The sequence below is a fragment of the Aspergillus candidus genome, assembly GCF_002847045.1.
Source record: "Aspergillus candidus strain CBS 102.13 unplaced genomic scaffold BDW47scaffold_12, whole genome shotgun sequence".
In the NCBI taxonomy this organism is placed as follows: domain Eukaryota; kingdom Fungi; phylum Ascomycota; class Eurotiomycetes; order Eurotiales; family Aspergillaceae; genus Aspergillus; species Aspergillus candidus.
The window spans coordinates 41,486-62,303 of record NW_020194017.1 but is presented as its reverse complement, the minus strand read 5'-3'; the positions used below and the strand labels follow the sequence as shown (position 1 = coordinate 62,303).

The window sequence follows — 20,818 nt, the reverse complement described above, 5'->3', positions numbered from 1 at the left end:
ATGGCCATCACCCGTATAGCTCAGACAGATGACCTTGAGAGAAGTAAGGCCGGCCTCGATCGGGAGTGAAAGCCATGGCGACGGCCTTGGGACGGCGGTATGTGTACCCCATAAAGACGCCGTTCTTGCGCATTTCGAGAACCCTCCGGCCCACGGCCTTATCCCGTAACAGTTTGTCTCGTGGCCGTTTCTTTTCCTCTTTCTTTTTGGGGTTTGGCAACTCCACACCCCCTTCAGAACCCTGTTCACACTGAACATCGTCTTCATTGGCTTCGTCTTCGGGTTCATCGAGGTCAGAGACGGCTGACATAGCATCGTCTTCAACCAACAGACTACAATCGTCAAAATATCGGGTATCGTCCCATCCCCTCACCTTGGGCACAAACGGGGGTATTGAACGGTGTATTTCGTCCCATCGAGTTCCACGAAAGAAAGGGTGTGCCTTGATATCTGTGGCATCGTCTGAGTATACGAAGGAGACCCTTTGGTCGCGGTTACGGGGGTCGATGTTGTAGAAGAAGGGCCTGGGGTTGAATCCCGTCTTCAAGACGTCATTCTCTCTGTATTTGCTCGACGATAGGCGATACTCCTTTTCCTGGAGTAGGCGTGTGATGAGATCGATTGCTTCCGGAGAGATTCGTTTGTCTGATGTCTTCTTTTGCAGAGGGAAATGCAACGTTTCATAGTGTTTCTTTCCAATTGTCAGCCACTACTCAGTTCACTCGTAGATGTACATTCACAACTAACATGAATCTTTATCTTAGTCTTCTGCCGGTCTTCCGACGCAAAGGGCGTGAATCCGTACAGACACTAATGGACTTGGTCAGACACCTGCTGTCAAGGTCACTGGGAGGGAGAGGAGGTCCTACCTCGTAGAGGATGATACCCACACTCCACCAGTCACATCGTCCGTCGTACAAATCAGCTCGGACTACCTCAGGAGCCATGTACTGGCTGGTTCCCACGACACTTCTGGCTAGCCTTCGTCTCTGATTGCGATCACGCCATCCCAAGAGACCAGCAGCCGGTGGTGGACATGTTATCTCATCATTGGAGTAGCTCTGTCGTGATTTAGAAGCTGTCTTGGCTGCCTTTTTGGCTTCTTTTCGATCTTGCGTGTCCCCCTCAACTTGGATCCCCAGCCTCTTCACCAATGAGTAACGATGCTCAGTGAAATACGCTTGGTCGTGCGCCCAATGTCCATCGAACGCCAATCCGAAATCCGAGATCTTCAGGTGCCCCGAGGCTGAGATGAGGAAGTTATCCGGCTTGACGTCGCGGTGAATCCATCGAAGGCGATGGGCTTCTTCCACGCAGAGAATCATCTCCGCGATGTACCAGCGCGCGACAGTTTCTGGAAGTGTACATCGGCGCATCAACAAGCCGAGGAAGTCTCCGCCAACCATATAGTCCATGATGAGGTACAGATAATTGTGGTCCTGGAAACTGGCGATCAAGGGCACAATCCAGCGAGATTTCGCGGACGCAACCAGGAAATCTCTCTCGGCCCTCAGATGCCCTTCTTGACAATTGCGGATCATCGCCGACTTTCGAATCGCTTTCATAGCGAAAACGTCCTTTTTCACTCCTACCATGACCTTTCTTCGTTCTTTGTGGGAGATACCTTCACTGGAAGGCTCGGGGCTCGAGACCCGCACCTCGTTCGTGGCAGAGACACAATTATCGTAAGAATATAAGCCCTTTTCCCTCACTAGACGGACGACCCCGAAACTTCCTCTCCCCAAGACTTTGATGACTTCGAACTCAGCCACCGCCGCAGCTTGGTTATGGGGAACTGATTGAGAACGGGCCTTAAGGACCCGACATTGCCGAAGATATTCTCGCTCTTGCGCAATCCAGTTCCTCCAAATCCTCCCTCGTTCTTCCGTTGTGAGGGGGAATGAGTAGATATAATGTTCCAACTCATACCTCCGTTGCAAACGTGGATCCCCGTCGGACCAAAGGGTATGGAAGTACGTCTCCAGAAACACCTTTGCGTTAGCAGCAGCTTCAACGGTGAGAACGGATGGCGATGCTCGGGATGTTTCCCGAATGGGGTCAAGTGTGGTTCCAACACCTAGGCTGGACGGAAATGATCTCTGTTTGTTGCTCGACCTATCTGAAGGCTCCGTAGACGTTGGTGGTGTCGACTTCGAGCTCACCGGAGATGTGCTATCTTCGAGGCAAGTCGAGGGCACAGAACTATCATTGGCACTATCCCCCTGGCGGAGTGGGTCATCTCGTGTTTCCCCAAAGTGAACGGTGCGAAGGCTGGGGCGTGAGCGTAGACGCGATCGACGGATCACGGTGGGATTTCCGAATTTGGTGGACAAAGTACGTGAAATGATACCAGTCAGACCCGCTGGGGAGGATTGGCTTCGCCCAAGTCCGGTATCACCGGAGTTCTCGTTCTCTGGAATATCTGTCTTCCGTAGACGAGATCGATCTTCCACCCTTGAGAGCCGTGGAAATTCGAAGGAGACACGCGGTGTCCCTGAACAGCACCGCCTGTCCCCTGGTGGAGCGTTCTCCGCGCCATCGGTTGATCCAGTGTGTGGGTGGGTGTGAAGTGGATGCGGAGGGCCAGCGAGGTGCCCTGGCTTTGGACTCTCGGGCGCCGCAATGGTTGTTTTGGTAGCTACCAAGTTGCATCAGCCCATCTGACCCATGGATTATCCCAACTCGCTTACCCTGAGCGGAACTGCGAAGACCAAGCAGCGATAGAATCCTGGAGCTTCTTTGCTTGATCCGAGCCCGTATCTTGGCCCTCTGGATGCGTAGGGCCCTGGACGAGTCCGAGGCCGTGGTGTCCGACATGGAAGTTCTCTCCCAACCAGTAAATATAGTCTGAGAAGTCTATGTCGATAATGGGAAGCATAACAGATCTGAAGACCCTCAACTTTCTTCACGGCAAATGGTGACAGGTTGCCGTGGAGCCACAGAAAGATAGGCACTATACTGGGCTTACCACATGCTTAATTATAGTAGAGCCAGAGTGACGAAGCCCTCAATCGGATAGAATGGCCAGTACTGTGCATGGGGAGGATGAAGGAGATGGAAATTCTAAGTCGGCCAGGTAAAGGTGAGGTTTGTTATTCTTCATCAAACGGAAACCGCGACCTGGATCGCCACGGAGGGAAAGAGCGGTCGTTTACATAACCCAACAACCAAAACTTGGGACGTACACGATGGTCGAGGCAATAAATAGGTAATATTTAAATGATACTCTTTCCATTATTCAACAACAGGACGTGGATTGCTTGCGATATCCTCATCCCTACTGCATGCACATCGGGGACTCTGCAAGAAGATAACAAGTCGGATATCACAGAACAGAACCTAACTATACTCAAAACCCCTATAACACCATTCCTTTTGGGAAAAAAAAAAACACAAAACATTGATATGAAAGAGAGCGAATTCCTCCTCACTGACGGCCATGAGGCGTGTCAGGGGCGGTGCGCCGACGCACATCGTACAGGTTCAAAAAACAGGCAATTATTTGATCTCCAGCAGCTTGACATCGAAGATCAACTTCGAGTTGCCGGGGATGCCGGGGAGAGCCTTCTTGCCGTACGCAAGGTTGGGGGGGATGGAGATGCGGCGCTCACCACCGACAGCCATGCCGGCGACACCGATATCCCAACCCTTGATGACCTCACCCTTACCCAGCTTGAAGGTGAAAGGCTTGCCCTTCTTGTTGGCTGTGGGGAATAAGCGTTAGCGAGAACTCCTCATAAACGACATAAGGGGTGAGGGGACCGAGAACATACAGTCAAAGACCTTGCCATCCTCGAGCTTGCCGATGTAACGCATGGCAATGGTGTTACCGCTCTTGGCAGCGGCACCGCTTCCCAGCTTCTTGTCATCGATCTTGACACCCTTGATCTCCTTGACACCCAGGGTGCCGGTGGACTTCTCGGCGGGCTTCTTGTCCTGGGCGGACGGGGTGGGGCCCTGCTCCAGGTTCTTGGCGAACTGGACCTTCTTGGCCTCCTTGCCCTCCTTCTTTTGCTCGACGGGGGCGGCGTCACCGTTGTTCTTCTTCACCTTCTTCTGCTGCTTCTTGCTCGACGCCTCGGCCTCCTTGGCCATGAGATCGTCGAGGCTCTCGGCCTCGGCGGCGGCGCGCTTGCCCTTGCCCTTGCCCTTAGCCTCAACCAGCTTCGGGGCATCCTCCTCACTGTCGACCTCGGTGATTCTCGGGTTCTCCAGGTCATCCAGGTCGTCGCTCTCCTCGTCCTCGTCCATGAGGTCCATGTCGAGCTCATCCTCATCGGGGGAGAGGTCGTAGTCATCCTCGTCCTCCTCATCGGACTCGTCCTGGGGCTCATCCATGGGCATGACGTAGTTACCGGTCAGGTAGATGGTGTGGGTACCGGTCACCTTGAAGAACACGCGCTCGTCCTCGGACACGGTGATGTCGAGGGGCTGTTGGAAGTTCTGCAGCAAGACGTGTTAGCCGAATCCCATAACTCGAACAACTCTGGCGGACTTACTCTCTCGGGATCCAGAGTGCAGATGACCATCTCGTCCAGGTCCAGGCCCTCATCCGACTCGTCATCTTCATCATCCTCCATGGCAGGGCCCTTGCCCTTGACAAGCTTCGAGATAGCCGCCTTCAGGTCAAAGTCGTCGTCATCCTCATCCTCATCCGACTCTTCGTCATCCTCCGCCATCGCCTCCTCCAAAGCCTTCTGGGCGGCAGCCTTCTTGAGCTGACGGGCGCGCTCCTTGTCGCTAGGACCGCCGTTGACCTCGTCATCATCCTCGGAATCCTCATCGGACTCATCATCCTCATCCGACTCGTCATAGTCCAAGCCGGGGGGAGGACGGACCAGCTTCAGAGTAGCCCGGGGACGCTGGTTCTCGGCGCCATCTTCGAACTCGGGGGTCTCATCGGGGTCAATGGCCGCCATGTTGACTCGGAACTAGCGGATTGGTGTGAGAATTTCATCTTGCGACATGAGGGCCGAGTGGACGGAAAGAAATCCAGGACTTACCATAGCAGCGACCTCAGGGAGAGCCGGGATCAGCGCACCTCCAGGAGGCACGCGCAGGGCGTAGAGAGCCACGGGTTGAGTTCCAGACATGATGAGATATAGCTCTAACGATGGTCTATAAAAGGGGAAAGGAAAGAGGAATTGAGGGGAATGGGGACAAAGAAAGTAAGGAATAGAGAGAATAGAATATGTAGAGATAAAATCAGACAGGCGAAGGTTCCAAAGGAGAGAAGAATCGCAAGTGTCCCAAGAGAAGCAGAAGAAGAAGAAGAAGAAGAAGAAGAAGAGAAAAAAGTTTTGAGACGGCGAGAATCAACGGCAGAACCCAAAGCGGTTTAGTCGCCGCCGACTTTGATTTTTTTTTTTTCTTCCCCTCTTCTGCCCATAACTACCTCACCGCCTGCCTCATCCGACACCGCCTAAGATCTTCCCACGTGATATGCCTCGGTCACGCGTTTCCGCCACCGCGTATCTTTCTATCATCTTAGAATAGCTTCATCTTCCTCTGTCATTATCGACATCTTCAACTATCTCTAGTACGTGGGGTTCAAACCATGCCCCTGTACATCGCCCACCATGGGCTCCCTCCTTGACGAAAAATCGAACTCGGTGCGCAAACGTATCGAAAACCGTATGTTCAACTACATTCTTATGACGTAGTACCACGCGACGGACAGACTAACAACGGTACGCTCACTTTTAGATGTCTTTGAAGATGAGGTAGGTGAAGAATATGAGGCGTCTGCTTTTGGTGGCTTCGGCGACTACATGCGCCGCAAGAAAATCAAATTGCAGAACCTCGACGCCGAGATCCGTTCCTCATCTGGAGATTGTCTGCCGATATTTCGTGGCGTCGTGGTGCACGTCAACGGGTATACGCAGCCGTCCTTGCAGGATCTCCACCGCATGGTAGTCAGCCATGGGGGGGGTTTTCTTCAGTATCTAGACGGGAAAACTTCGGCAACCCACATTGTTGCCAGTTCATTGACCCCGAAGAAGCGGGAGGAATTTCGTCGGTATCGCATCGTGAAGCCGGCGTGGGTGGTGGAGAGCATCAAAGCCAAGCGTTTACTACCTTGGGACGCCTTTCGCGTAGTAGATGAAGGGCAAACCCAAAAGGTGCTGAAATTTGACAACGGGCGTGTCCTGAACGAGTCAAACACTCCACAGTCCAGTTACCGCGATCAGACGAACTCTAGTTGGTACACATCACAACTAAGGGAATCTGCTCAGGTTCAATATGGGCAACCGAGCTCCGGCGTCTCTGATATGAGTCCTACCGCCGATCAACCGGTGAATCCGCCGACCCAGTCTGATTACGGGGATTTCCCCAGTTTTACCTCGCTGGACGAACCAAACGAAAGTAACAAGGTAGCTCGGTCCGGTGCTGAGTCTGTTGAAGAGCGGGCGACGACCCCAGTCCCCATTAGTCACGCGCCAGAAGCGACTCATAGCCCTTTGAAGTCGCCCCCGGCTGTAACCAATGTGTCCTCACCTTCTCGGCGGCATGCTCCAGCGCCAGAAGTGACTTCGGAGGAGTACAACGCCCAACTGCTCTCGGATCCCCGCATGCGGAACAACAGCGTTGTTAATCCAGAGTTCATCCAACAGTACTATAGAGAGTCTCGTCTTCACCACCTCTCAACGTGGAAGGCAGAATTGAAGGCCCAGCTCCAGCTAGCGGCAAAAGAGAAATCCCAGTCGCCCCTAAGTCGAAGGCGGCAGATCCCTGGGGCGCGGCGGTACATCATGCACGTTGACTTCGATTGCTTCTTCGCCGCAGTTGCCGTTCTCAAGCACCCCGATCTCGAGGGGAAGCCGGTCGCCGTAGCCCACGGTACGGGCAGCGGCTCAGAGATCGCCAGTTGCAATTATACCGCGCGTGCAAAAGGCGTCAAGAATGGTATGTGGATGAAGGGGGCTCTGCAATCGTGTCCAGATCTGAACGTCTTGCCCTATGACTTTCCGGCATATGAGGATGCTAGTCGGAAATTTTACAGCGCCATCCTTTCAGTGGACGGCATCGTGCAGAGTGTCAGTATTGACGAAGCGTTGGTCGATATCACCGGCCAGTGTCTGGAGGCCGGGGGCTCCGATGGGAGAGGCGTGTCCGAAGGCTCCATCTACAGAGAGCAAGCCAAGGCGGATGAAATCGCCGACAGTCTTAGACACGCTGTCAAATTGGAGGCCGGGTGCTCCGTCTCTATGGGTATTGGAGGCAACATCCTTCAGGCAAAGGTTGCATTGCGAAAAGCCAAACCGGCTGGCCAATTTCAACTCAAGCCGGATATGGTGCTCGACTTTATTGGAAACCTCACAGTCCAGGATTTGCCAGGCGTGGGCTACAGTCTCGGGGCAAAGTTGGAAGAGCTTGGTATAAAATTCGTCAAAGACGTCAGGGACCAGTCAAAAGAAAGACTCACTTCTGCCCTGGGACCCAAAACAGGGGCTAAGATCTGGGAATATGCCCGTGGGATTGATAGAACTGAAGTTGGCAACGAAGTGATGAGGAAATCCGTCTCGGCGGAGGTCAACTGGGGCATCCGTTTCGTCAATCAGACCCAGGCCGAAGATTTTGTGCGCTCCTTATGTGAAGAGCTACACCGACGACTCGTCGAAAACCTGGTCAAAGGGAAGCAGCTCACTCTCAAAGTCATGCGACGGTCAGCGGATGCGCCATTAGAACCCGTCAAACATCTAGGGCACGGAAAGTGTGATACATTCAACAAGAGTGTCCTGCTGGGAGTGCCATCTAATTCCACCGATGTCCTTGGGAAAGAGGCCGTCTCGATGCTCAAGAGTTTCGCAATCTCACCGGGCGACTTGAGAGGCATCGGAGTACAGATGACCAAGCTAGAGCCTCTGAAACCTGCAACGGGGGGAAGCATTGAGGCCAGCCAGAAACAGCTCAATTTCAAGGCCTCCCCTGCGCGTAAAAGGGCCCAGCAAGCCCATGACCCGGACGACCTGGAGAGCCCACGCAAGGAGGAAACGGATACGGTCAACTACGGGCCGTCGCTCAACGATAGCAACCAGAAGCCTTTGAATATATCAGGCACCCAATTCATCATGCCATCTCAAACCGATCCGCAGGTCGTAGCGGAGCTCCCGAACGATATACGGTCCAAGCTCGTTGCACAAGGAAAGCAGGCTTCTCGGAGAGGCCGGTCGACTTCACCCTGCCCTCCGCCTCGTCGAAATCAACCGCCAGTTGCAGCTGAGCTTCCACCCCAGTCTCAGCTCGATCCAGAAACCCTCGCTGCCCTACCCGAAGACGTGAGGGCCGAAGTTCTAGGCTACTACAACCAGCAAGGCCCCTCAGACCCTCAGGCTGCACCTGCACCCGCAGCACCTACATCACCCGCAACGGTCCCCGCACCTCCCAACCCACTCCGCTTCAAAAAGCCCACAAGTCCACCAAAGAAGAAACGCGGTCGACCCAGCACCAAATCAACCGGCTCCACGACCCTCCGACAAGCGAACTTCCTCTTCCCACGCCCCACAACCCCCACCCTCAGCGAAGAGCGAGGCGAACCATCTCCCCTCCCCGACCCAGCCGACGAAGTATCGCCCGAATTCCTCGCCGCCCTCCCAGAAGACATCCGGCGCGAGGTCCTCGAAGAACATAGACGAGCGCGCACACGATCACGCCCAGGCAGCGCTACGCAGCGCACCACGGGCCAACAAACTCGCCCTTTTGGCGCACCGCCTGCACCCGCCCAAGAAAGACGACTCCGACTTCCTCCCCTACCGGAACGGCCAACGTTCACATCGCAGAAGTTATCCAGGCTGTCTGATCTGCGCGACGCAATCGGGTCTTGGCACGCTGCGTTTGCGGAAGAAGGGCCCTTCGAAGAAGATGTCGAGGCCCTTGCGTACTATGTGAAGCGTGTGGTGGTGGACGAGAGAGATCTGGACAAGGCGGTGTCCGTCACGAAGTGGCTTATGTGGCTTGTTGAGGATAGTCGTCCGACGGGGGCTGGTGGAGAGCGCGGGTCTCCGAATGGTCTTTCGTGGGACGAGGCGGTGCGGTCTTTGCAGCGGAGTGTTGCGGAGGGGGTGGAAGAACGGGGGTTACCTCCTGTAGACTTCTCTTGATATATCTTTTCTCTTATATATCATGATGGTTATGGCATAGCGTGTACATGGTATTTAATCCAGACAGTCATTATGACCTATATCACATAGAATTCATGAATATAGTGATCCATTACTATCAAGATCATGGCACGCAAAAGAATAACACTCAATAGCATAGATGGTGCTCTTCCCTCAGAAAGCCTCTCTTCCGCTAGAATGCTACATCCTCGCATGTTAGATTGTGATATATATCAAATAGTAGGACATGCAATCAGGCAACATGTCAACTGACTTGCGATGAAAATCTCCCACATAAATTGTTGTTTTGACTCTCTATGTTTTGCAACTATTCGCACCTTTTCATAACTTTAAGAACCATCAAACTTATTAATATTCTTAACCGTTTTCATCGATCCTCCCACAATGCACAGCCGGTTCGTTTCGTCGCTAGTTTCTTCCCAGCAAAGCTAGGTTGTTAATATATATCCATAACAATCCTAGATGTATGATCTTCGACATGTATATACATATGGTGAGCTTACTCGATACTATCATCTACGAGGTGAAATATGTTCTCAACACATCGGTACGTCTTGATCGAACCCTTTCTTATAGACATATGTGCAGACGATAGTACGTTGAAAACCAATAATATTAACCTCAAAACCTAGAAGCCCGATTACACCGTAGCAAAAATGGTAGATACTACCCGGCGTCCAAGTCTCCTAGAAACTTCGATATCACTATAGTATTAAATTGATACTGTGATACGCATGCAGCGTACAGTTCTGCGGTTAGCCTCGACCCTAGAAATCATGGAAAATGATATAATTTTGGTCCAGGTACTGTGATAAGCCATATCAGACAGGGCATGTATATCACTTTCGCGGACCTAGATAATCCCTAGTCAAACTCTCGCACATGAATTGACAGGGTATACTGCACTCTCTCCCTACCACCTAAACACCCATTACGGCCTGGAGACTCTCAGCAAGACGCCAGCGAGATGCTGATCCCCAGATATCCAAACACATCGGCTGACAATGCAATCAGGGACGGGATATGGCCAATGCGAGAGATAGGCATGCGGCCGCTAGTCCTGTATCGTGAGGGGTATACCGGTCATGATTTCAGACCGGACCAAGTCTGCATCAGCATGTAGCCTAGTCCAAAGACACACCAGTGAGTGAGATATACACCAATAACGCGCGAGATTGTGCAGCGCATGTACACAAGACATATGTGATATCCCGCATCTGCTTGAGCCCCAGGTGCGTCTGAGAGAGAATTCATCATTATAAGTCAGGCAAGCCTTGCGCATCGCTGCCTGACTGCAGGCGTCATGTATCAAATTCAGTTCAGGTTGATCACCTAGGGTTAGTGGATGGTCTTGCCAAGATGGTCCAAAAGATGATAGTCGATCAACCGTTGGCAGCTGCAGAATACCTACTTTACCTAAGACTGCGGGTCAGTACGTTGCGGCTAACCACAGTGTTGGTGACCTTATGTAGAGGTCGAATCGGATGTCTTGGAGGGGTAGTTGTGGTAGTTGTGTTCCTGAAAGCGCAGTCTTCTGAATTACCATCATCATATTGGCTTCTCCCGTAGCACCGGAAAAATGGAAGTCATATCAGTACATTCTTGATAAGAGTTGTTTTATACTGTCTAGTATATCCTCCTTAGACCAGGGTTTAATAATGTAAGCATATCGAGTCGCCTCTCCTTCTATAGAGGGACATATACAAGTCTTCAACACAACGATCGCTCCAGGGGACATAGTGAGATAATCCGACGATCTGTACCTACCCGGATGTAACAGTGCAAATGAACAGGTCTGAGAGGCTGATTCTTACCAAGTAACCACAGTTCAAGAGACTGATCATGCAAACGGAATATGAGCCGAATCGGACCACCTATATTCCACCACAGACACGATTCCAATCCCGCCATGTGAATCCTGACCTTCTGATTCAGTATATCCATGGACATGCCGGATATTTCTTTGACGCGGACAATGGCCCCAAGCCCGCGCTATACCAAATCACAGAATAATGCCCCGTCTGTTCTTCACAAACTGCCTGCCTTGAACAATGAGCGGCTAGAAAGTGTCACTTCGACAACTTTACACACAGCCAAGCCTCATAATCACCTGTAGCAGCCACAACCCGACACTCACTCAGCGCTGTATCACCATGCTCAGGTAGCTTTCAAAATCGCGAGACCTGCTTTACTGTCTAGAGAAGTCATTATTGGTGACGAGGTGACAGCGATAGCAGAGCCTCATCGTGCGGGTCAATGATTCAGGTTTCGTCCACATGATGCTGTAGAACGAGCTGAAGAAGAGGATAGGAACCGAAAAAAAAGGCTCAACCGGAGAGTATCGACAGGAAAGCCCCATCTCACAGTGTCGATTCACACAGCTAGGATGCATACCATCAGACATGGCCTCCTGTAAGTTCTTCTCGATATAGATGACAAGAGTGTATGTTGGCCAGCGAGAGACCTATAAGAACCCTCTTTTCCCCTTCCGATCTGGTTGGGATCCAAGCCGCACTTGACTCTTCTCCATCAAAACAACCAGCTCTTGAAACTCCAATTTCAAATCATCTTTAGAACAAACCTCCATTCTCTTGCAAAATGCAACTCACCAACATCCTCCTCGCTTTCATGGCCAGCGCAGTCGTCGTAATGGCAGCCCCGGCCGCTGAAGTTAACGAGAACAACGCTGCAGCGTGGAAGTGCCCAAAAGGATGGTTAGTATGCGGCGTAAGTCATCATTTCCATCAATCAAGCTCAATGTCCCAAAGTTTTCCACGCATCTAACCATCGTGTGCAGACGTGTAATGGAGGTGACTGCAAGGTGGCAGGCACAAACCGGTAAGTTTTAGTGAGAACTCAATCATTCAAGAGCCACCGGCTAATACTGTACCCTGTAGCCATTGCAGAACCGGAAGCGTAATTTTGATGACTTTTGCTTATGTCTATATCCAAGGCAGATTGTACTGACTTAACCTGCTTTCAGTGCACGAAACAAAGCGGCGCTGGAGATGGAACAATCTGCGGGAGCCCTCGTCTTTTTGACATTACCATGGATTGCCCTGGCCGCCGGGGATGAGAAGAGCTTTTTTCTTGGAAATCCACTGTAATTTCCTATTGTGATTGAGAAGTAGGACAGGGAGTTTCAACAACTACCCCTGTTCAGATGAAGACCGGAGAATATCGATAGTGACTTCAACCTCGTCTTTGGATTTGCACCTGCTATGAAATTGATGAATGCATTCTTCTATTATATGTCTGTTCTCTGCTCAAAATTGCGTAGTCATGATATGACCATGTGCAGAAAGCACTCCTGGGATGTGCCTCGATTAGTCTCGAACTTGAGACGGAATATGAACCTGTATCGATAACGGTTAAAACAATCACCATTATAAGAATAAAAAAAGAACACAGGGGAAAGAGCCAAAGCGGGAAGGGGGAAGGAAGGAAAGAAGGAAAAGAAATGGATGCTATTCCTTACACAGAGTATTTTCATCCCAACAAGAGCTCAAATCATCACAAGGAGTGAGATTTGTTAGCTATTTCGAAAAGTAATTCTAAGTTCTAAAGGGTATTATAAAATCCAAAATGTAGCCTTGAATGAGAGGTGGGAGACTACATATCAAAACGGCATCATGGAAGGGTCATTTTGCAGATTCATGAAAGCCTTACAACCAGGTAATTAGCATATATCCAGCACACTCTGTCAAAATGGGAATGAGATATCTCACCCAAGAGTCCAACTGAGTCCACCAGATCGACCCGTCCAGATTTTCAAGAAACCCCGGGTCTTCTAATGGCTCGAACAAGCTCCCCTCGAGGCCCGGCGGCTGCAAGCTGTCTGCGTAGTCCAAAGAGCCTGGGTCCAGCAAAAATGTCGGATCCGTACGAGGTAGAGCAGCTGTTTCCTGCGTGACAGTGGACTTCTGGCGGGTGTCAGAAGGTCCCGAAGTCACTCCAGAGTGCGGTGGTAGTAGCCCGGGCCCCAGTTGCCTGTGTACTTCGAGCCGCAGCTCTTCCAGGATAATGCTGTAGCGACGACTAGGACAGTTCTCCCTGGTGGCTTCTGCAAGGTGCTGCTGGCAGGTTTCACCGACGGCGAATAGGGACAGTGACCGACTGGTCACTTCGGTGTTTCCTGGGGAGGAGTCGCCTAGGGCAGAAAACAGCCGATGCTGCTGGATGGTGTATATGTACACTACGGTAATGGCGCAGAAACAGACATAATGAGTGAACCAGAATGACTGGATGAAGGCACCTTGCTTCGCCAGGCTGTCAACCAAGCTCAGGACATTTTCAGCCGCATCGATACATTTGCGAACGTGGGTCGCTACCATGGGGTCTGGAACGGATGGCCGCCGCGTGAGATCGGTGAAATTGTTCAACAGGAATGATCGGGTGACGTGGATCATCGCGTGAAAGTATGCCATCTGAAGGACTTGACTTTGTCGGCAAAGAGGCGGGATGAGACTCGTGGGGCATACGCTGTTGAACAGAGGCGGTGTTGTCTCTTTCCACTTCTCGAGTTCAGCGGTGAGTCGGGCTGCCATTTCTAAAGGCGGGTCGCGACAGTGCGGACTGAGCGAGTAGACTTGTCGAGAAATATCACCTAAAATCCGGCCTAGTCTGGTTTCAAATAGCTCAGTATCGACCACAGAGGGAGGGGGGAAGACAGAGAGTGCAGTGGAGACCAACCGGAAATGAAGCACAGAGGCGATCATCATACAATCCGGCGACCCTGTTCTTCTTTCAAAATTCTCTTGCAGCAAGTCATCATCGCTCACCTCATCCGGTAGCTTCTGGTCGATGTCCTCGTCATGTAGCAATCGAGGTCTTCCGAACATGACGCTCAGGTACTTATCTAATGTGTATGCACTCCAGAAAATACGTTTGCGAAGCTCCTGCTCCAGGTAAGTAGTCCCTCTCTTCGAAGACCTGGCCAGACACTTTCGATGCAGACCCAATGCTGTCACCAGCTGCAGCGCCGTACCAAAGACATACCAGCATTCGTTGGCACGGGACGAGCCCAGGAGATAGAGACATTGGCCTAATCGTGCCTGAACCGTTTCCAATCTCGGAGGACCAGACTCCATGGCAGACATGTGCTTGGACGCTGCATACCATCGTTCGCTAGGACGTTTGGTCAATTGCTATGGTAAAAGGTGAGGGTGGAGTCGTAGAAAGCACCCTTACCTCCGGTCCCAAGGGTCCCTCCGACTTCCCGGTTCTAGCTCCTCGTACATCGTACTGACCGCAAAGACCATGAGAACGATTGCCGTCCGAGCCAGCATCGGACCCGTTGGTAGATTCGTGGAGGAGATATTGAGTTCGTAGACCTGTCTGAGCCAGTCTTCCACGCTTCCTCGATGCAGGAAGCGGTATGTGACGATAGAATAGTCGAAATAGACCTCTACAAGATTCAGCGCCTTTTCGTAAGAGGGCAGAGTAAACCCCGTCTCGTGATAGGCATCATAGGGTTTGTCACCAAACATGAACACAGACGTATTCTTCGAGCTAGCCTCAGTGTCGCACTGGTTGGGAAACGCGCGCATTTCGTCCTGACGCAACCGACGCCATACCCGGTTGAGAAACGACACTCCCGACGCCGGCCCCAGATAGTTGCCCTCGAAATCGGTAGCGATGGGATCCGGAGAGTTTCGCGTGACAGCGCCAAGATCTTTCTTTTGACGATCTTGGCGCGAGCTCACGGCGCCCCCACGAGGTCTCCGAGGAGATTGCTGGGAAACAGGGTTCCGACTAGCTTGGCCCGTTAAAGGAGCATGCTTGCTGCTCGGATGTGATACGTCTGTTTCAGAGGGGGGCAGTGGCAAGGGCACCGGGGGGAGACCCCGTGAATAAGCAGCATTGTATTTGCAGGAGAGCGACAACCTGGTACATCTCACGCAGGGCAGTGTCCCGGTACACCGGGTCTTTTTCTCCTTACATTGGTCACAGGCCCGTGTGATCTTCTGCCGTGGGCCATTAGATCTGTTGTAGTTGCTGTCCGTGGTCGTGGGCGAGGACGACTCGGATGCCTTCCTCTTCCTTGTCCGCTGGCTTCCACCCGATTGATTGTCATATGCTGGTGACCGCCGTGTCTCCACATTGGTCACCAGCGTTGCAGTTTCCATGAGATCAGCGCCGAGATGGGCTGTATCGAGGCCTGATTGCTGCCAGAGGTAGTGCCCCTGACTTCCCTCGTATTGGCAAAGGGTCCCGTAATCAACAGCAAGGGATGATAGATTTTCGAACTTTCCGCGGAGATGGGTTGAGTCGCGCAGTGCGGGGTTGATGACTCCACCTTGACCCAGAGGGGGAGAAACTTGGGGCGAAGCGAGTATATGAGACTTCCCGCCGTCAGTCGCAAGGAACAGGAAGGGATCCTGCAGGGTCGAGGACCGTCATGCAATTAGGACTAAGGGACACGGTTATCACGACAGACTAGTTGAGGGGTACAAGTGAAGATCAATGGAAACAAGGCTGCGAGAGAGGTGGAGTTTGATGGATTGAAGTCTTGAAGTGGAATTTCTACATGGAGGATTGACGTCAATGCATAAATTAGTCATCAGATCCGTAATGCACTTTATACATGCTTTATACAATGTGCTTGGTTCATGTTTTGCAACTTCAACCTTGCACAGTGACAAGAGATGACAAGTTGTTCCCTCCCTTGCCCGTCTTGGTCATTGATAGAGTTTCTTTAGCAACCCCTAAAGATACGACGATCGCCGAGAGGCATCAATTTTATTCTCCGGCTTGTTTATAAGACATCCAAGGTACTCGGAGGCATTTAACGGTCAGATATCCCGGTGAATCCTAAGCCAACCCAACGCACCGACAAGAGAATGTCTCCAAAGCTGTAATCACAGGATCACTCCGTTGCCACTGATGGGATATCGGATCCACAAAGTACGCTGACGGAACCGTAATGTAAGGCAGGGTGGGCTAAATGAGGTGATCTGAACATTCCGGCAGTTGACCCTGGTCTTCTATGGGGATTGCGAGTCGAGCATGGACCTCCGGTATTTAAATGTCTCCCATATTGGATGATTGACCGTGTCAAACGACGAAACACAACGAAGAGACGTAGGACGGGGTCGACCGGATATGACTACTGGCCAGTTGATATTATAAGCACATGGCAAGAAAAGACAGGAGTCCACTTGGCCGTCAACCGCCTGAGTTAGTCGAGCAATCATCTGGCGCAGAAGCCCTTCATCATCCAGAATTGTACCGGTAGATAGGATACCGGCTACCGCGAACAGGGAGGAACGGTCTTGTAGTAAAGTAAAGTAATTTGGCCAGTCTCGTCGGCTTTCAATCAGGCTGCTCTATCAACCGGACGATTGCCAGTCTCCAGGACCTGGTATCGATGTTGTTCATCATCACTTAGAGGATGACGACAACTAGAGCATTGCATTGTAGGAGAAGATAAGAAAACGGCAGGGTACAAAAGAATAATGATGATGTTGAAGGCGTGGTGACTTGTTCTCTCTCTCTCTCTCTCTCTCTCCCTCTCTTTTTCGTTTCTTTTTTGGGGGGTGAGGGGGCTTTTTCAATAACTTTTCCTGTCTCCTGCCACTCGCACATTGTTTGCAGTCTACCAGTGACCAAGGCATGTCATGTGATGTTTAGATAGCTATGCCTCGCTCATGACGGAGCCCCTCTGCCAAAGTACTTCGTCTGACCTGTTACCACCAACCCCACAAGCCCGGCTCGATTACGGCATGGTGTGAATCGGTCGCTCATTTGTATGATAGAAGGGGCCCAAGGTTGCATTCAATAGCTAGGCTGCGCTCCCTCAAGGCAGCCAAGAAACATCCAATCAGATGCCGTCCGGCGTCAATGAGGACGCATCACCATCAACCCTGGTCGGATGGGAAGCGGGCAACTGATCTGGCTCCTTGAGACGTTCACCAGCGAATTGGCTGACCGTGGCATGGATCTCCTCCTGAGATGCCCCCGACCGGATAACATCGACGATCGAATCAACCGTCGACAAATTGCCGTATCGAATCGCGGCGAGTAGTTGTTCCAAAAACCCACGGTAATATTTGAGATCTTCGTGGGCCCGCCGGGCCGCGACCTTGCGTCGTTTGTCGGCAAACTCGTCAATGATACACTCCCGGTTGTGTAGGGCACATTCTGTGCATGGAGTGCCGGTAGTGTCAGCGCTGCACTATAATGCCAGAATAATATGGTCAGAAAAGGATATGGTGTTTCCTCAAGGTATCTCTCTGCGTGGGTGGGTATCTCTGCGCTCTTGGCTCAACGACAGGTGGAGGGGAGGGGAAGCAGGTGCCTACGCGGGGCACACTCCGGCACGGGAATTGAGGGTATCCGCAGGTCTCGCTAAGGCCACTTCCCGAAGCGAGATGTCCCCGGGACAAGAAGACGTACCTTCGTCCGACGACGTTTACATTCGGTACATGCAGTCGACGCCCTCTTTATTTTGTTGTTAGGTTCATCAATGGGGGGTCCTGGGACCGGGCTCTCTGCTAGTGCCCGGGGGGCAATGGGGCGAAATGATCGGGATGACCCTTGCTGGGCCATGGTCTAGGGAGAGTATGTTAGGGTGATGGGTCGAGGGAGAGGATCATGTCAGGATAAGAAACCGAAGGAATTCAGAGACTAGTGCGAAGCACGAGAACCAGTTCCAAGGGGATTCCGGGTCGGTATTTTTAAGAGCATACTTCGTAGGAGGAGTCGCATCTACCCTAGAGGATCCAAACAGACCATGCCTGGGAGGGAAGAATCTGGACGATGACAGACCGCGTGCACTTACACTAACACGAGCCGGCCAGACTTTCGGGTGACAGCTGGTTCGCGCGCGACTGATGTTGGGTTTGCCATCGAACCCCAGAAAGCCAAAGGAAGGGGGGAGGGGGAAGTAAGCGTCAGAAGTGGGTGGGTAGGCAGATTGGCGCCAGCAAGGAAAACTGTGGCGAGAAGGGTCGTCTAAAAATCGCGAACGGAAGATGACAGCAAAAAAAAAGTTAAAGTATGCTCTTTCTTAGCCAAAAAAGTGGGAAAAAAAAGAGAAAAGAAAATTGAAATTACAATAAAAATGGAAATGATAAGAGAAAAATGGGGATAGGCAGTGTACAGTAAAAATAAAAGCAAAATGAGACAGTTCAAACTAAAAAAACGAAACAAGGAAGGGGAAAAAAAGACTATTACAAGCAGAAAAGTGCAAAAACGACACCTACGGTCCGTTCCAAAGATAAGCTAAATGATCGGACGGTTTCCAGGGACGACTAGAAAAGCGCGTGGTAGAAAGAGAAAGAGTGAAAGTAAAGAGAAAGTAAAGTAGCTTTGAGCGTCCTGGAGAAATGGATTCGGGTCCAAAAATCTCGACCTCGCTATTTGGTCAAGGGAAATCCGTGCAAGCGTGGGAGTGGCGAACGCAAGAATTTAGAGCAGCCCAAAGTGGATTTGCCCTCTTTTGCTGGCCCAATGTAAATCACTGTAAATGACCGACCCTGTAAGCTGTACGGAATAGTCCTGGTTGCTTTTAACTTCATCCCAGCAATGCCAAACCATTCTTCCTGGTGCCCACATGACAGCTTTTGAGCCCGTGGCGATATGTATGTATGCCAGTACAAGATGGGAGTTATGAGAGTTTGGCGCCTGTCGTACCAGTGTTGGATCGAAGGTACCATAGTTTAGATCCGTGGACAACTATAGCTATGGAGGCTGCTTGCGTCAGATCATAAACCTTCTTTTTCCCACGTGTCGACTCATTGACGTGGTTGCTGTTCATCATCAGTTTGAACGATTGCTGTGCACCCTGAGCCCTGGGAAGAGGCAGGCCTTCCAAGGGTTTCGTTTCATCCTATCTGTCTGTACCAGAATTTCCACGTCTATCATGCCGAGCTTCTCCTTCTTTCATCTTCTTTTCCCCTTGTTTTTTCTCTCTTTTTTTCCTGGTTTCCCTTTTTTCTTATCTTCTTTCTTTTGTCTTTCTTGTTTTCCCCTGTTATTCGACTATATTATAGTATATATTCCTTCTAACCCACCCGTTTAGTGAAACTCCGTTGGCCTCGAGTAGCCAGCCCAACTTTTTGAAGTTGACCCGTGTTACCCGCCAGAGGGAAGAGAGAGAGAGAGACCACCTTGCGTGCCATCTCTTGTCTGGTTCTGCCTTGATTAGTTCCCTGTTTTTGCTCTTGCTAAATTAATACCGAGCTGGCGGTTGGTTGATTCGGCCACAAGATCCCCCTCAGTGTCCACTGGCGAAATGGCTGCCCTGGGCGAATATAAAGCCAGGGTCGCTGCGGATATAGCTTCCGGGGTTTTTGATAGGTTGTGAAAACGCCCCCCATTGCGGAATGACCGATGGCGCGTCACCCTTAGCTTGATGGGTCCGGCAGGTGGATTCCCTTGCATTCCTCAATTGCTGTCAGACATTCCGTTAGCATTCATCTCCCTTGATGATAACAAACACTCGAGGAAAGACTTTGAGCTGGAACCAGAGAGGATCTAGCCTGTTTGACACTGGGACAAGCTTTGATTGACAGCGGTACCAACCAATCTCATTCAGTGGAAATCGACGTCAAAACACGATCTGGACCAAGGGAGGGCATGATCTGGGTGCCCATTCTGAGGGAAAGCCAATTGCAGATCGAACCAGATCTGATCGGGTTTTCATCAAGTGTTAGCTTAATATCTTAACGTCTTCCAAAGAATGTGTTATCCGTACGGAGTAAATGGTCGCCTGACTGACAGCCGACTGGCGCCAAGAGATATCTCTCACGTGGGGATCCGCTAAACCCCTTTGGGCCATCATCCCCAATCACCTCACGCTCTCGCTCTCCCCATCTTTCTTCTTCATACTCTCAACCTTGGCCTGGTCAAGGAAATCCACATCTGTTTCATCCTTTTTACGCAATGCTTTGATTATGATTGTCAGCCACAGTTGTCAGCACTATCGTACGTGCCCAATCACCATCATCACCCCGTCTGATATCCCTTAGAGCGGTACTTGGATGAGAGATGCGATGAACCATCGGGTCGACTCAACCAGGTGTTGCCAATCTCCTACTAGTAGTAGGACCCAGGCTGTTGAATCATGAAGCCATGGTAAATGATCATCGACGAGAACACGGGAGAGTCTTCAAAGTAGCTTAGCCAGCTCTGGTATAGTTCCGTGTGTTGTTCCAATCCCCGTTGAACTATGGACACGTTCTTCGACTAAACATCATTTTCGGGGACCATGTTGCATGAAAGAGACGGTCTCGATAACAGCCGAAGCGACGACAATCACCGTCTTAACTTTTCACATGCGCGAAAGACCCTTAGAACTATATATCTGTTCTAGGGTAAGCAGAGCACTAGTGGTGTCGCTAAGACAATGACCAACATGGACTCTATCAACTGCGCAAAGTACCGGAAATGAAAAATGACAGGCTACACATCAAAGAGGGAAGGGGGTTAGGGGCAGGTAAACTAACATACGACACATGCTGCAGGCTAAAAAGAACTAAGCACACAAGGAAAAAAACGAAAACGGGAAGAGAACAAACCAATCAAATCGAAATTCATTCCGGATCAAGTGGGGAAGCGCCCATTGGTATGAAGGACTTTAAAAGGCCGAGCAAAGACGACGTCAAAAAAATTTGCCACTGTGGGAGCCCAATCAGGGACGATCAAGAAGCAGGTGCATTTGAACCAATGAGCGGACTCAAATGCGGCAATCA

At 51.1% G+C, this 20,818-nt stretch overlaps 6 protein-coding genes across 6 annotated transcripts; 2 read left to right on the top strand and 4 right to left on the bottom strand.

The window, feature by feature from the left end:
• Positions 1-7: 7 nt before the first annotated feature.
• On the bottom strand, positions 8-2,817 carry BDW47DRAFT_130758 (serine/threonine-protein kinase; the record flags this gene model as incomplete). Its single annotated transcript, XM_024817161.1, has 4 exons — positions 8-691; positions 748-810; positions 870-2,638; positions 2,691-2,817. The coding sequence occupies 4 exons, from the start codon at positions 2,815-2,817 to the stop codon at positions 8-10; spliced, it is 2,643 nt and encodes an 880-aa protein (XP_024673590.1).
• Positions 2,818-3,194: 377 nt separating this feature from the next.
• BDW47DRAFT_102740 (FKBP-type peptidyl-prolyl cis-trans isomerase) lies at positions 3,195-5,251 on the bottom strand. The gene is made up of 4 exons (XM_024811921.1): positions 5,004-5,251; positions 4,500-4,931; positions 3,774-4,443; positions 3,195-3,704 (listed from the first exon to the last, which is right to left on the bottom strand). The coding sequence occupies exons 1-4, from the start codon at positions 5,091-5,093 to the stop codon at positions 3,499-3,501; spliced, it is 1,398 nt and encodes a 465-aa protein (XP_024673589.1). The 5' UTR covers positions 5,094-5,251; the 3' UTR covers positions 3,195-3,498.
• Positions 5,252-5,548: 297 nt separating this feature from the next.
• Positions 5,549-9,101, top strand: BDW47DRAFT_130756 (putative DNA damage repair protein Mus42; the record flags this gene model as incomplete). The annotated part of the gene is made up of 2 exons (XM_024817160.1): positions 5,549-5,634; positions 5,707-9,101. Exons 1-2 carry the CDS (start codon positions 5,580-5,582, stop codon positions 9,099-9,101), a joined length of 3,450 nt encoding a protein of 1,149 aa, XP_024673588.1. The 5' UTR covers positions 5,549-5,579.
• Positions 9,102-11,720: 2,619 nt separating this feature from the next.
• BDW47DRAFT_124266 (uncharacterized protein) lies at positions 11,721-12,229 on the top strand (the record flags this gene model as incomplete). Its single annotated transcript, XM_024816222.1, has 4 exons — positions 11,721-11,821; positions 11,920-11,960; positions 12,020-12,038; positions 12,106-12,229. The coding sequence occupies 4 exons, from the start codon at positions 11,721-11,723 to the stop codon at positions 12,227-12,229; spliced, it is 285 nt and encodes a 94-aa protein (XP_024673587.1).
• A 512-nt stretch (positions 12,230-12,741) lies between these two features.
• On the bottom strand, positions 12,742-15,649 carry BDW47DRAFT_130754 (Zn(II)2Cys6 transcription factor; the record flags this gene model as incomplete). Its single annotated transcript, XM_024817159.1, has 4 exons — positions 14,313-15,649; positions 13,815-14,249; positions 12,851-13,745; positions 12,742-12,786 (listed from the first exon to the last, which is right to left on the bottom strand). The coding sequence occupies exons 1-4, from the start codon at positions 15,248-15,250 to the stop codon at positions 12,742-12,744; spliced, it is 2,313 nt and encodes a 770-aa protein (XP_024673586.1). The 5' UTR covers positions 15,251-15,649.
• A 1,192-nt stretch (positions 15,650-16,841) lies between these two features.
• Positions 16,842-18,065, bottom strand: BDW47DRAFT_10367 (Zn(II)2Cys6 transcription factor domain-containing protein). Its single transcript, XM_024812129.1, has 3 exons — positions 17,905-18,065; positions 17,520-17,675; positions 16,842-17,298 (listed from the first exon to the last, which is right to left on the bottom strand). The coding sequence occupies exons 2-3, from the start codon at positions 17,670-17,672 to the stop codon at positions 16,945-16,947; spliced, it is 507 nt and encodes a 168-aa protein (XP_024673585.1). The 5' UTR covers positions 17,673-17,675; positions 17,905-18,065; the 3' UTR covers positions 16,842-16,944.
• Between the last annotated feature and the right edge of the window lie 2,753 nt (positions 18,066-20,818).